General features: G+C 34.7%; 1 protein-coding gene across 1 annotated transcript in view; it reads right to left on the reverse strand.

Annotated features, from left to right (window-relative positions):
* DNAJC10 (DnaJ heat shock protein family (Hsp40) member C10) overlaps positions 1 to 15,353 on the reverse strand; it is a 59,456-nt gene that overhangs the window by 11,522 nt on the left and 32,581 nt on the right. The window contains exons 10-16 of the mRNA XM_067741278.1: positions 14,350 to 14,393; positions 13,565 to 13,702; positions 11,500 to 11,589; positions 10,609 to 10,722; positions 8,964 to 9,078; positions 3,776 to 3,903; positions 3,363 to 3,479 (exon numbers count right to left, since the gene is read on the reverse strand). Of these exons, the coding sequence (XP_067597379.1) occupies positions 3,363 to 3,479; positions 3,776 to 3,903; positions 8,964 to 9,078; positions 10,609 to 10,722; positions 11,500 to 11,589; positions 13,565 to 13,702; positions 14,350 to 14,393 (746 nt within the window). The remainder of the gene's footprint in view (positions 1 to 3,362; positions 3,480 to 3,775; positions 3,904 to 8,963; positions 9,079 to 10,608; positions 10,723 to 11,499; positions 11,590 to 13,564; positions 13,703 to 14,349; positions 14,394 to 15,353) is intronic.

A 15,353-nucleotide genomic window follows, 5' to 3' on the forward strand; every position in this document is an offset into this window, starting at 1 on the left:
TTTAAAAAGTTATAAAGAGATCCCTATCTGTGGATTTGCTGTAGCTGAACTTTGTATCCTCAAAGTTGAAAAGCACTCATTAGCAAATTGGAATCTTTGACTAGGATTCAAAAATAATTTTAGAAAAAACAATGGAAACATTTATCAAACTTTCATAAATGAGCACAAATAACCCATTAGATGAACAAAACAATAATTTTATCTAACATTTGACAAGTCCTTATTATGTGCTGAGCACCTTTTTAGCAGTGACACGTGGAGTTTCTCATCTGTTCCTCACAACAATTCTATTCAGAAGCTAAAATTACTGTCAACTTTATAGATGAGGAAACTGAGGTACTGAGAGGCTAACTGACTTGGTCACGTTAGCCAATTATTGAGTAGTGAATCCTGACCTCTATTCCAGCTGAATTTGATGCAATAGTTTTAAATCTTTAAACTCTGCTTAATTATCTATAGGATATTTAAAAGTTGAGATTAAAAGTAGAAAAACTACAGGAATTCAAATTAATTAGTTTATCACAATATTTTATCTTTGCTTAGCACCTTTTTAAAGTTGCATACAAGGCATTCAAAACCAAAGAAAGGCCTTATTTCATTTTTAAAACTTATTTTAATGAAATTTCAAACATAATGAAAAGAGAATAATCTAACAAACACTCACGTATACCTCTGCTACATTTAAAAATGATTAACTTTTCTGCCATTCTGGCAGACTGTTGAAAGTTCTTTCTTGATCCCATTTCCTTTCCTCCCTGACACCAGGAAAGAGCACGTATCCAATCCATTGATGTTTTACACTTTGGCTACATGCATATGTATCCCTAAGCAGTATACTGTAATGTTTCAGCACTTATAAATAAACTTTCTATAATTTCATCATACTCTATACTATTCTGCAACCTGCTTTTTTCATTATAGTCTTGAGATTTACCCATGCTGGTAAAGGCAGATCTAGTTTTAAGTCCTCTATGGTTATTCCACTCTGTGACTGGATAATTAATTTATTCATATACTTGCTACTGTCAGCTAAACTTAAAAAAAAATTTGATGGATGGGGTGTATGACTATTGCTATAATTTGTACTTTCTTGATGACTAGTGAAGTCGAACATTTTCCATATTTATTGAATTTCCTCCTTTACAAAATTTCTGTACACTTTCTCATTTTTCTTCTATTTAAAAAAAATTGATTTGTAGTCTTTAAATATTCTGGACAGTAAGGTTTTGTCAGTTATATATGCTGCAAATATTTCCTCACTCTGTTGTTTGCTTTGACTTTATAATGTCTCTTTCTTTGAAAATAGTTTTAAACATTTAACGTAGCCAAATTCATTCCCATTCATAATTTTTATCCTTAGTGTATGTGTGCCTACACAGGTATGCATGTCTGTGTGGAATGAAATTATTCCTCACACAGATGCATAAAGATTTCACCCTACATTTACTTCTATTATGCTTGCCTTTTTTCTTTTTTTTTTTGTGGTGTGTGGGCCTCTCACTGTTGTGGCCTCTCCCCTTGCGGAGCACAGGCTCCGGATGCGCAGGCTCAGTGGCCATGGCTCATGGGCCTAGCTGCTCTGCGGCATGTGGGATCTTCCTGGACCGGGGCACAAACCCGTGTCCCCTGCATCGGCAGGCGGACTCTCAACCACTGCGCCACCAGGGAAGCCCTCTATTATGTTTTTAAAACACATTCTTTTTTTAAAAAAATTGAGGTATAGTTTACAATATTTAGTTTCAATTGTACAGCAAAATGATTCAGTTTTATATATATGTATTTCAGATTATTTTCCACTAGAGCTTATTACAAGATATTGAATATAATTCCCTGTGCTATACAGTAAGTCTTTGTTGCTTATCTGTTTTATGTATAGTAGTGTGTATCTGTTAATCCCATACCCCTATCTGTCCCCCTTGTAAGCTTTGGTAACAGTAAGTTTCTGTGAGCCTGTTTCTGTTTTGTGTATATACATTTGTATTTTTTTAGATTCCACATGTAGGTGATTTCACATAATATTTGGCTTTCTCTGTCTGACTGACTTCACTAAGTATAATACTCTCTAGGTCCATCCATGTTGCTGAAAATGGCAATATTTCATTCTTTATAATGGCTGAGTAATATTACACACACACACACACACACACACACACACACACACACACACCTTCTTAAGCCAACTGTCTGTTGATGGGCACTTGGGTTGTTTCCATGTCTTGGCTATTGTAAATAGTGCTGCTGTGAACACCAGGGTGCACAAATCTCCTCAAATTAGTTTTTGCTTTTTCTGGATATATATCCAGGAGTGGGGTTGCTGGATCATATGGCAGCTCTATTTTTAGTTTAAGGAAACTTCATACTGTTTTCCATAGTGGCTGCACCAATTTATATTCTCACCAACAGTGTACAAGGGTTTCCTTTTCTCCACACCCTCTCCAGCATTTATTATTGTTTGTAGACTTTTTGATGACAGCTATTTTGACTGGTATGAGGTGATACCTCATTGTGGTTTTAATTTCTCTAATAGTTAGTGAGTTGAGCATCTTTTCATATGCCTGTTGGCCATCTGTATATCTTCATCATAATAATTACTTAAAATCATCAGATATCCAGTGTTCAAGTTTCCCCAATTATCTCTATTGTTTTTTTCTGGAGTTTATTTGAACTGCATCCAAACAAGGCCTAGACACTGCATTTGAATGATATGTCTTGTAAGTCTTTTTCATCTCTTTTTTCCTTCTTTCAATGTATATATCCAATAAACTGGTGTTTGTCCTGTAAAGTTCTCTACATGCTGGGACTTGAAGATTGTATGTACCTGGTGTCACTTGACATGTTCCTCTGTCATTGGATTTCCTATACACTGATATCTGGAGGCTTGATTTAGGTTTTTTTCCCCCCAAGGATATTTTATAATTTCTAGTTCTTCCTAAACTGAAGAGTATTTATTAACCTAAGAAAATATGTTGTATGTAAACAAAAGTTAAGAAGCTTGTTTAATTTCTATTAACTACACTTAAAAGACAAAGAATAAAAACTATAGACCACCAAAAGGTAATATTAAGTTAAAAAAAATCTTAAATAATTGAAAAATCGAATAATCATGTATTTTATCAAGTCAACTAAATATTTTTCTGAGTTTCATAAATAAGACCCTGTCTACATTGAACCACATATTATCTATTTACATTTAGTCCAATCATAACTTTATATCATTTTGTTGAAGTTATTTCTTTAAATAATTTGTTACTACTCTAAATGTTAGATGTACATTTGAAAGTTATTTTATTGCTTTAACATTAGGCTGCCAAAACATTTTACAAAAACATTAATTAGAATAAATTTTTTGTACTTTGCCTTACCATGTTACAGAGTCCCTCGTGAACTGTACAATCTAATGTACCAAACTTAAGCTGACCGTAAAGATGCTTTGATGCTTTCCGTAACTCTGGCAATAAAGCTCGACATGGTGGACACCACTATGAAAGAAAAAATATTCATAAGCACTGAGCCAAATGAAACAAAAAAACACCATTTTTACAACAAGCAAATTCTAAGTAAGACAAACCATACTTAGTTACAAATCTTATGCATTTATATTCTCAGTCCTTGGAGGGGAGGGGCAAGTATATCAGCCTTTCCTAGAATATGTGGCAGTGGCCAAACTGAGTAACATGATTCTAATATTCATGGTTCAAGGTTACCCAGAAAATGTTTTTTTGCTGCGACAAGAGAAAATCACAATATCGAAATTTGACAGATAAACATAACTTACAGGGGCAAAAAAATCAACTAGCCATGGTTCTTTGTCATTGGCAGGAAAATTTTGAGGTCCCAGTGTGGTAACATGAGAATTAACACTTTCTTTGGCAAAGGCAAGTATATCATAAAGAATCTTCTTTCCTTTGAAACAGAGAAAGAGAAAAATTAAAATCTACATTCTGTCTTTTTATCCATAGAAACATTTCAAAGCTTTTGTACTTGAAATATTAAAGAGAAGATAAACTTATTAACAAATTGATTTTGTTGAGGTTTTAGTGTTATGTATACTATATACACATAGGTTTGCTCTGCCAGGAGAAACCTTTCCTTTACTCTGTTTCTTAGAGGATCAGATAAAATGTCAAGATCTCTTTGAAAAGTTCCTTCATCCTCAGAGGCAGAATAATTTCCTTGCAGTGTCGAGTTCTTTTTGCTTACCTGAACTACTGTTACAGCCTCTTAAATCTGTTTCTTCAACCTAGACTTCTCTTATGAATTCAAAACCTGTATTACCAACTGCCCAGTGGAAATATTTACTGATGTCATATAAACATTTTAAACAAAATATATCCAAATTGATGTTGAGCTATTTTCCCCTAAACTTGCTCCTTTTCTCACCTTCCCTACCTTGGCAATGGCATAATCATCCACTAGGTGCCTAAATAAGATGTCCCGGAGTTATTCTTGCCTTCTTTCTTTGTATCATAGCTCCATCTCCTACCATCTCCAACCCCAATTTAGGCTACTGCCTAAATTCAGTCTGACCTACTGAAATAACCAAGCTGGTCTTTCTGTTCTGCCTTCCTTAACTAATTCATTTTCTACATTGCTACCATAGGCAAGTTACAAAAACATTCATCTGATCATGTTGTCCCCTTGCTTAAAGACCACTGCCTAAAGAATATACTCCTTAGGGCTTCCCTGGTGGCGCAGTTGTTGAGAGTCCACCTGCCGATGCAGGGGACACGGGTTCGTGCCCCAGTCCGGGAAGATCCCACATGCCGCGGAGCGGCTAGGCCCGTGAGCCATGGCCGCTGAGCCTGTGCATCCGGAGCCTGTGCTCCGCAACGGGAGAGGCCACAGCAGTGAGAGGCCCGAGTACCGCAAAAAAAAAAAAAAAATATATATATATATATATATGATATACTCCTTGGCTTGGCAAATAATAGCTTTCTTAGGACCAGCACATAGTCCATTTTCCCATGTGCCCTCTGATTTATTCACTCGATAGTCAATATTAAGTCAAGCACCTATTATGTGTCAGGTCCTGTTTTAAATGCCATAGTGCATGCAAAATTAAAAAAGATACAGACCTTCTCCTTAAGGAGTTCACAGGCCAGTAGAAGAGAGAGATTTTCATAAATATTTAAATAGAGTGAAAAATGACACCACATTCTCCTGCTTTTTTCTCACTCTTTAGCTGCTGCTGCTTGAATTGCTTCATGAATTCTATCTTTGACAGTCCCTTAAAAGTGACCCACAGGGCCCTGATTTTGTCTCTCTATGCACTTTTGACAAGCTCATACTCACCCAATGCTTCAATTACCATTGATATGATGATCATTTGTACCTACAGCTTTAGCCCAAACTCTTCTCCTAAGGACCAGGCCTATATTCAACTGTGAACTGGGGGTGTCTACTCCATGGCACCTCCTCCCCCAGGGTTCTCTTCCTCACGGAATGGTGCAATCAGTCACTCAGCTGCCAATTCACCAAGTCAGAAGCTTGGGTTTCCTTTTCTTATTCCCCTACATCTAAAATCTAAACACAATCATTGGGGCTTCCCTGGTGGCACAGTGGTTGAGAATCCGCCTCCCAATGCAGGGGACACAGGTTCAATCCCTGGTCCAGGAAGATCCCACATGCTGTGGAGCAACTAAGCCCGTGCGCCACAACTACTGAGCCTGTGCTCTAGAGCCCGTGAGCCACAACTACTGAAGCCTGCACGCCCTAGATCCGATGCTCCACAACAAGAGAAGCCACTGTAATGAGAAGCCCATGCACTGCAATGAAGAGTAGTCCCCGCTCACCGCAACTAGAGAAAGACTGCACACAGCAACAAAGACCCAATGCAGCCAAAACCCCCCCCCACAAAACCAAAACACCCCCCAAAACCCCCCACAATCATCAAGTTATACTGATTTTGTATTCTTGGTATTTAAAAACTCTGTCCACTTCTTTTCATCCACATTACCACTATTTAGATAAGGTAGCCATCTCCTCTTACATAAATGACTGCATCAGACTTCTACCTGCTCTCCTTTCGTCCAATTTTTGTTTCTATCCATTCTAGGCAGCCAGTTGCCTTTCTAAAATGTAGAACTAGTTGAATCATATCTCTGCTTAAATCCATGAATCCCTCTGCTTTGCCTCCAGGATAGAGTCCAAATTACTTTACCTGACAGAGGAAACACATAATTTGGACCCCTGGTGCCCTCTCAAACCTCAAGTCTCATTCCTTTCCACACTCAATATTCCAGTTATCCTGAAATTCTTGCTTTCTAAGAATGAATGAGGTACCCTTTTATTTCAGAGTCCATGAACACATTTGCTGGTTCCTGGGGTTGGAATGTGTTTAACACCTCTTTATTTGTATAACCATTACTTCTACTTTAGATCTCAATGAAGAGCTTGCTTTCTCTAACCTCAGAAAATTATTCCGTCTACATGTTCTGCCTAAGTGCAACCCATACTTCTCTCTTATGGTAGTCAGTCTCCAAGATATCCCCCAATGATCCCTACCTCAGGTACTCATACCATTGCTGTACCAGGGTTGGTGGATGTGACCAATAGGATATGGTGGATGTGACGGTTTATATTATCTGAGATCAGATTATCATTGCGTGTGTGTGTGTGTGTGTGTGTGTGTGTGTCTCTCTCTCTCTCTCTCTCTCTCTCTCTCTCTCTCTCTCATAAGTCATTCTGAGAGAAGTGAGTAGCCATACAGAGAGGCCCACCTGGTAAGGAACTGAGGCCTCCTGACTATGCCATGAGTCAGCTTGGAACCAAATCTGCCAGCCTCAGTCTAACCTTCAGATGGCTGTAGTCCTTACCCACCCTGACTGCAACCTCATGAGAAAACCTGAGCCAGAACCACTCAGCTAAGCTGTTCTCAGAATCCTGAACACCAAAAACTGTGTGAGTTAATAAATGTTTGTTGTTTTAGGCTGCTAAGTTTGGGGGTAATTTATTACTCAGAAATAGATAATACTCCTCACTTCAGACATTTTAAAAGTTGACCATCTACTTGTCTGTTTTCTCTACTAGTTCATAATGTTCATAATAAACACCTATTTAAATCCAATACTCAACACCTATTTAAATACAAAGAAATAATACAAGTTACACTATAAAGTTAGTGACAAAATACAAAAGGAAGTACTTGGGTATTCATGGTATATTACAGGGAGAAAATGCTTTATGCAAAGTTTTGAAGGGTGACTGGGAGTTTGCTAAATATTTTGAGGGGCAGGAAGAAATGATTACAATGCAGGAGCAAGAAAAAAATCTTGTGTAAAGGCATAGGAGTGAAAGAACATTTTCAGTGATCTACAAGTAGTGGAGCTAAGATTATTTGGAGGGGCAGAGGTGGGAGATGAGGCTGGAAAAACAGGCAGAGGCAGAGAGTGAATGTACCCTATTAATTTGACAACTATTTACTGAGCTACTACGCGCCAGCATCCTAGGTGCTGGAAATACAGTGGTGAGCAAGACAAAGTCATTGCTCCTATGCTAAGGAATCTGAAGTTTATTCTAAAAGAGGTCAGGAGATTCAAGGCAAAAAAGTGACATGTGAATGTTCTAGGTATTCTAGGGTAATAAATCTGCAGATAAAACAAGTAATTAATTGTAAAGAGAAAATGCTATGAGACAATTATATTGGAGAATATTAAAGAAGATGAAGGAGATGATGGATCTGAAATAAGGCAGCGAGGGGGAATCTGAGAAATATTTCAGAGGAACAGAACTCCATTATTAAAACTTGGGTCATTTCCAGCACTTTCAGGAGGTGGCATAGTTTAGCGTGGCTATAAGCATAGGCTTTGGAGTCAGACACACTTGGATACAAAATCTACCTTGACCAATTACTGGTTGTCATGGGCAAGTTACTTTATCTTTCTGAGCCTCAGTTTTCTCCCTTGCTGGGTTGTTGTGAAGACAAAGATGGATATGCACAATATGCAAATTCTTTTAGAAAAACATCTCATTTATAAAAAGTACTGAATAAACAGTAGTTACTGTTAAGTTTATCTTGTCAAGTCATTGCTCACAGAATTCCTTCAGTCTACAGGGCCTCACTTGTTTTTCTCTTATTTGCTTTGGGAAATTGAGTATTCAAATGTCATTTTAATTCAAAGATCACCTCCTGACCTATACTATGCAAAAGTCTCTTTATTTAATCTTATAATTTATACATAATGACTATTACAATGTTTTTCATATTTTCTTATAAATCTCCCTCCTCTCACCCACCACTAGATGATATTTTAAGCTTCTTGAGAGCAGAATCCATGTCTTATAATTTTGCATTCCTAACACCTAAAAGAGTGCTTGTCATGTAACAGGCATAGTTATCAATATCTGTTATTTACTAACTGTGTTATAGTCAGTAGTTTATGTCTCTCTTTTGCTACATTTGACCTTTTTTAGGACAGGGACGATGATGTATTCCAAACCCTAGGAATTGGAACTGTACTTTCATGATGCAGGGCTAAAGTCCCAAACAAGGTGAAATGCAGAAATATAAATTCAAAAGAGATAACAAAGCAGTTAATGGAGATGTCTGGTCATCTAGTGTTTGAAAAATCCAAAACAATGTCTAGAAATTGCCCCTAATGATTGAGATGCTACATTTGGCATACTGAAATGGAAACTAGGTGTTTCTTATTTTTGTCAACAAGACAAACCCTGAAATTCCTTACTAGCCTGACAATTCCTTACTAGCCTGACAAGTCATCAGAGCTCTTACTGAAACAGTGATCAAAATATTGGGGAGAAAAAAGGGATTTATTTTAAACAGTAAAGAAGATAAAACAACTATATTTAATTCAAAATATCTTTCCCCACAAGAAACAAATTTACTAATAAGTGAGAACGAAGTTATTTTTCATAATCATGTCCATATAAAACAAGGTTAAAAAGTAGAATTAAGAATTACTATTTGAAAATTGAGAAATTTTTATCACTTTTTCCCTTCTTACCATGATGAATTTCAAATTCCTTAGTTCCTTGTCCTTTAAATACTGCTAGACATGGCTGAAAAACATAGAGATTACTACAGATGTCTGGTGCAGAGGAACAGTCAAACTTGCCAACCTAAAGTATAAAGAGAAGGTTTAATCCGTTGAAAATAAAATCTTACCCATTCAGTTAAATATTCATAAGGATAATCCAAAAATGACATTGCTATAACAATGCAGCTTCTAAACAGAAGTTAATGGACCATGAAAGTAAGAGACAGAACTAATTAATTTACATTTAATACCGAAACTAAATTTAGTTATAAAAAAATGCCTCCTAGAGATTTCAAAAACCTGAGAGGAAATTTCCAAGAAAATATTAAGTTGTTTAAGAAACCACCCTTCTAAAAATGTAGAGAATATTTATATAATCGTGGGGTGGGGGAAAGAGAGAACGTCTTAAGAGAGACCCTACAAGCAGAAATAATAAAAACGTTCACATTTTCATATGGTATGGAAAAAAAATCCAGTGGGCAAATGATAAACCAAATATTTGCAGCATTTAAGACAAAGGATCTATTAAGAAATAAAAATATGAACATCCTATCAGGAGAAAGAAAATGGGCCAGAGACATACATGGAAAATAAAGTAGAAAGCAAATAAATGAAAATGAGTATTATTAACAAATCACTTTTGGCCTATCAGGACAGTGCTAATTATAAAGAATGATAATACCAGGGCTGGCACTGGTATAGAGAAATGGTCACTTACATGCTGTCAGTAAGAATATAAACTGATATAAACTTCCTGGAAGACTCTGGTAATGAGGATAAAAAACTTTGAAGAAAATATATAACCTTGGTTCAAAAAATTCCTCATACTGCATTTTTGCAGTATATCTTTTTGATATAAAAATGGAAACAAAGTCACCAGTAAAAGAGGATTTGTCAAACAATCATGGTGTAACCATACAGTGAAATACTGCTTGGTCTTTAGGACGATGACTGATACATTTACATACACACACACACATATACACATATATATTACACTGGTATGTGGAAAAATTTATATCACTAAATGGAAAATTTTACGAAAGAGAATTTAGTGAATCTAATTTGATTAAAAAGCATACATATAAATTTACAGGTATGTCTATTACAATGGCCATTACAATATGCATATATGTGCACACACATACATATGCCCACACTTAAAAAGCTTGAAAGGTTATAACAGTAAATTCTTAGTAGGTTTATTAACAGTGGAGAAAATGTGGATAATTTTTAGGCATCTACTTTAATTCATTTTAGTGCTTATTTATATATGCTAATTTAAAATAATGAATATGAAATTACTTACATAAAGAAATAAGAATTTAAAAAAGGGAAAGATATCCTATTCTATAGTATGCATTCCAGAAAAACTATCATACAGATTTATCACATACCAACTACCCAAAAGAAATGAAGGTTAACCTTTTTCGGATATCATTTTAACTTTTAATACAAAAAAGAAAACGCAACAGAAGAACAAAGGCATTTAGGGGTTTCTTAACCTAGAATTTCAAATAAACATTTTTATGTTATTTAAAACATAACTTTATGTACTAAATTAAGAAGAGAGCACGTAAGCAGAAGGCTAGGCAGAATACACTTTTCTTACTTGAATATGTTCATTTTTAAGTAGAGTTTTTAGCTTCTTCAACTCAGGATCATTTGAATTTTCATTTTTTCCAAAATGAAAAAATAAGAGCCACCGATGATGAGCCAAACGATCCTTAAAAGTGATTAAAGAAGAAAGTGATAAAGGAAAAGAAACATGAGAGATGGGAAATCCTAAGAGTTCTATCAATAATTTCTATTTCTTTGACTTAATTTTAACTATCCTACCCATTATTTCAAAATATTGTCTAAAATTCAGACCCAGTCATATTCTTATTTTGTAGTTTATTTGTAATAATGCTATATAAATCAATTATATAATATTACACAAAGAAAAGAGTCACTAAATCATAAAATCTTAAAGACGATGACTGTGCCAGGAAAAAGTATGATTTCAACAACACAGAGCCAAAAAGCTGAAAGGTGGGGAAGTCAGATTTCTTCAGGTTTAACAAAAAGTTTGGTAGGGATATAGACTTAGAACACTCTGGGATCAAAAAGTAGAAAAAATAATTGATTCTACTACAAACTGAGTATTTCTAAAGTTGCTTCTTAATTCTCAGTGAACAATACAGATAGTTCTGTAAGCGAGAACAAAGAGTTCCAGATCAGATCCAAAGTTGCTTTGTGATCAAAATCTTGCCTTTTCTGGTGCACCTCCTGCAGCCTACCTTCAGGACTAGTTAGGTTTCCAAAACTACACATCCACACTGAAGCTGCAACGCCAGCAACCCTGGCATTAGAGTTCAACCTAGAACCAACTGATATATATATAAGTCCTTTGAAACTGCTACTTCTTTTCCAAAATGAATAAAACAAACGCTGATTTTAAAATGTTAAGTTCTGAAATGTTACCAACATTTAATACTATTTATTATTAAAAAAATATTACCTCTAGTGTGTTTGCTGAAAGTAGTTCAAAATCTGGAAGGTTATGCATTATTTCCAAATATATTTCTTTAGCATCCAATGAATTAAGAAACTAGAAGTAAGAGAATCGTAATCTTTTTAATCAACGTTCACTTATTTTAGTATCTTAGTTTTTCAGTTTTCAGCGAAAGAACTTTTAAGGAAAAAAATCATAGAAGTTACACAGTTTTTAAGCTAATTATCCTAAATGTTGTCCTTTTCCAAAAAAAAAGAAAACGACAGTATATCATATTGTGGCAATTATTAAACTGGGTTGTTTCTTTAAAAAACAGTAATGTAAAATAAATTTCATTATTAGATGTTTCATTACCTGGAATTTTCTATTAACTATGCTGCATATTCTACGATAATCCTCAAAATAACCTGGAGTGACCTCTGGCTCACTGGGAAAAAGCTATGGTATGTTCAGTTTAATTTTAATGCTAACATGTTTTACAGAATGCCAATGCTTTACGAATTCTTGTTAAAACACTAGAATATTTGGTGATCTAAGATGCTTCACACCCCAATCAATAATTAATAGGAATTAAGAAAAACTTATTGGAAAACTGGAATGGACTTTATTATAGAGATTTTTAGAAATAATGTACCAAAACCAAACCACTTAGGAGTTTTACAGAGTAAAATGTATATATATAAAAGATATATTTTAAATTAAATATATTTTAGATCTAGGTCTCTTATTTAAAACAAAACAACTGACATAGACACATCTCGATTCTAACAAACCTTTATTTCTGTCCATATTTTATTCTCAGCATATTTTTCTCATAGAACTCTCTTTGCTCTTCTAATTCTCATGGAAGCAGCTGCTATTACAGAGTGCAGCAATAGTTACATCAAGAAAATGTATACAGGGGTTGATGAAACAGTTTATTGTATATCTTTAATTATAATAAACTATTTGAAATTCATATATTACTTGAAAGATCTAAAACTCCATTAAAAACTTGTCGGAACTACCACTGTATTCACAGTTTAACTGTGTTTGACATGAGAATAATCAATAGAAACAATATCTATAACATAAGGACAGAAAACTCAATTTTCAGCTTAAAAATAAATCTATAGCATATTCCCAAAAAAATCTATGAAATAACTTGTTACCAAAGGGCTTAAAAGGCCAAAACAGAAGACTTTCATGTCTCAGTACTATAAGCTCATTCACTTTAGTCACATTCATGAAGATTTTACTAAAAATACTCCCATAACAGCTTATATAAATATGTAAGTTACAAATCCAGTAGAACCTCTTATAAACCTGTTTGTTTTAGAGTAAAATTTGGCAGTTACATCTAGAAGGGTACTGTCCAGCCTCTGAATTTCACCTGCCAGACATATTTAGCTGGCATAGTGTTTTACATTTTTTAAAACTTGAATGCTTTTAGGAGGGACAGGGACTGCTAATTCGTCACTCTGTGTTGTCACATTTCTAATATCACTCATTTATGTTTCCTAAGATCATATCTGAGCTTGCTGTTTTATATCAAAAATTAAAATACAGAAAAGAAAACTAAAGGTAGTCTGTCTTGTATCAGTCTGTTTTTCTTTGTGGGTTCTCTAGGGACCTATCCGATATGCCAGTATTTGTCTCAGCTCCTTGACAACTATCTTGAACCTCAGTTTCCTCATTTATAAAATTAGGAATGTGAACCACACCAGTAGATTGCCAAACTGAGTCTACACCAGAATCAAACAGGGTGCTTTAAAAAAACAGATACCAGATTCCATCTAAACCTACCAATGATCTATATTTTAACATTAGAAAATACACAAATAAATGGAAACCAATAAATATTCATTTAACCTAAGAATGTATTCCACACCTTTGGGTTTTTAAAACTGTAATGGTTTATGCCAGTTTAAAAATAATCCTTATAGCTTAACTTTATAAACTGAAATATTAAACAGAATCCCAGAAATTAAATATTCTAAATAATTAAGTGTCCTATAATCAGGTGATATAAACTCGTTCCTTGTTTTGCTCATTGTTTACAAAATGATGTATTTGAATAAGTGATTCATACCAAAATACCACTTTTCTCTTTGTTATTTAAAGTGGCTCCAGGAGGAAAATATGCAGTAGTACTTGTTGTAATGTCCAAACTTTTACAAAGGTTGTCCTGGGTGGCACAGTCCATCCATCCTACATTAACAAGACCATCCTAAAATGGAAAGAAACAAAAAATCATGTTGTAAGTGGAAGAAAAAGTTAAAAGGATTTATATTTAGCAAAAACACAACTTTCCTACTATTCATTAAACTTTTAAAAAGAACACTCAAAAAATGATGCAGATTTGAATAACATGATTAATAAATTTCATCTAATATATATAAAAATTACACCTTACATAGGAAACATTTTCAAGCATACACAGAACGTTAACAATCTTCGTAAGTGGCAAACTCCCAACCCATAAGGCAGCTTCAATAGTGTTAAAGTATCAACAACACACAGACTGCACTCCCTGACCATAATATGATGAGACTAAATAAATAAAATAACAAAATGACAAAAAATAATGTTTAGAAATGACAAAAACACTAATATATAACTTTCTGGTTAAAGAGGAACTCTAATGGAATACTTAGAAGTGAATTATAACGAAAACACCACATGTTAAAATGTATTGAACACAGCTAATTAATTAGAAAGAAACTTACAGCTATGAATACATTTATCAGAAAACAAGAAAGATTACAAATAAGTGAGATAAATGTTTAAGAAACCACCAAAGAAAATATTTGGAATCAGTTTTTAAATGTGTTTCTTAACATGGTGATACAATTTTACAAAGTAATTGATGCTTACCAACATCCCACTTAACCTGAGACGTGTCTGTGAAGTCAAACAATCTGGTGGGGGAAAAAAAACTTATGAGGCAATTTCAGCTTAAGTCTGTACTTTCATTAGCTGTTCCCCCAAACCATCATGTTGATTCTTAGGCAATTAATTGGGCTGTGCTGGTAAATACTGAGACTTTTATTTACTAGGTAGACATAGAGGTCAATGTCTCATTCTTCTCCCTCCCTTCCCCTTTTCTCTCCCTACCCCTCCCCTCCCTCTCCTTAGTCTTTTATTCTCTCCCCTTAGCTTCTCAGGATTTCCAGCTAAAAAAAAAAGAAGGAATTCCCTCACAAGTACCTCTTTAGGAACTTATTCTCAAATGTCTCCTCCTATCAACAGTCCCCTTTATCCAAGGGATCTCATGATTTGGGGTAATAAAATGTAATGCCTATTTGATAAATAACAATATGTGCAGAATCCTTAAAATACAATACAATCTTAGAATAGCTTCTTCACCGTTTTTATGTAAGTCCTATAAATATGAATGCTACGACACAATGAGATAGATTTAGAAGAAAGGGAGCTGCAGCATCACAGAGCTCACGGGGATAGGTAAAATCAATCTACCTATGGTAAAAGTAAAATAATGTCAGAAAGCTTTAAAAGTTTTCCTTATGTGTGGAATGGAGAGAAACATGTGCATTAGGCCAAAATGAGGGAAAACCCCTCAATGACAGACTAAGTTTAAGGGTGATTTTTGCTGCAAGGCAATACATTCCTAAGATGGGCCTTACCCCATGAGGTGAGTGGCTGATTTTATCTGCAAGGCAATACCTTTCCAACACAGCAGCATAAAGGCTGAGAGGTGAAGTATGGGGAAAAGATCCATGTTGGGATTAAACATATGAAAATGCATTCATTAATTAGGATATTTTTTAACACTAGGACCAATTTTTAACCAATCTTATTGCTTGAATACAGTTTACGTTTGTGTAGGGTACTGAACTTCCAACTTAATTTACTAGGGG

The sequence above is a fragment of the Pseudorca crassidens genome, chromosome 6 (assembly GCF_039906515.1).
Source record: "Pseudorca crassidens isolate mPseCra1 chromosome 6, mPseCra1.hap1, whole genome shotgun sequence".
In the NCBI taxonomy this organism is placed as follows: Eukaryota; Metazoa; Chordata; class Mammalia; order Artiodactyla; family Delphinidae; genus Pseudorca; species Pseudorca crassidens.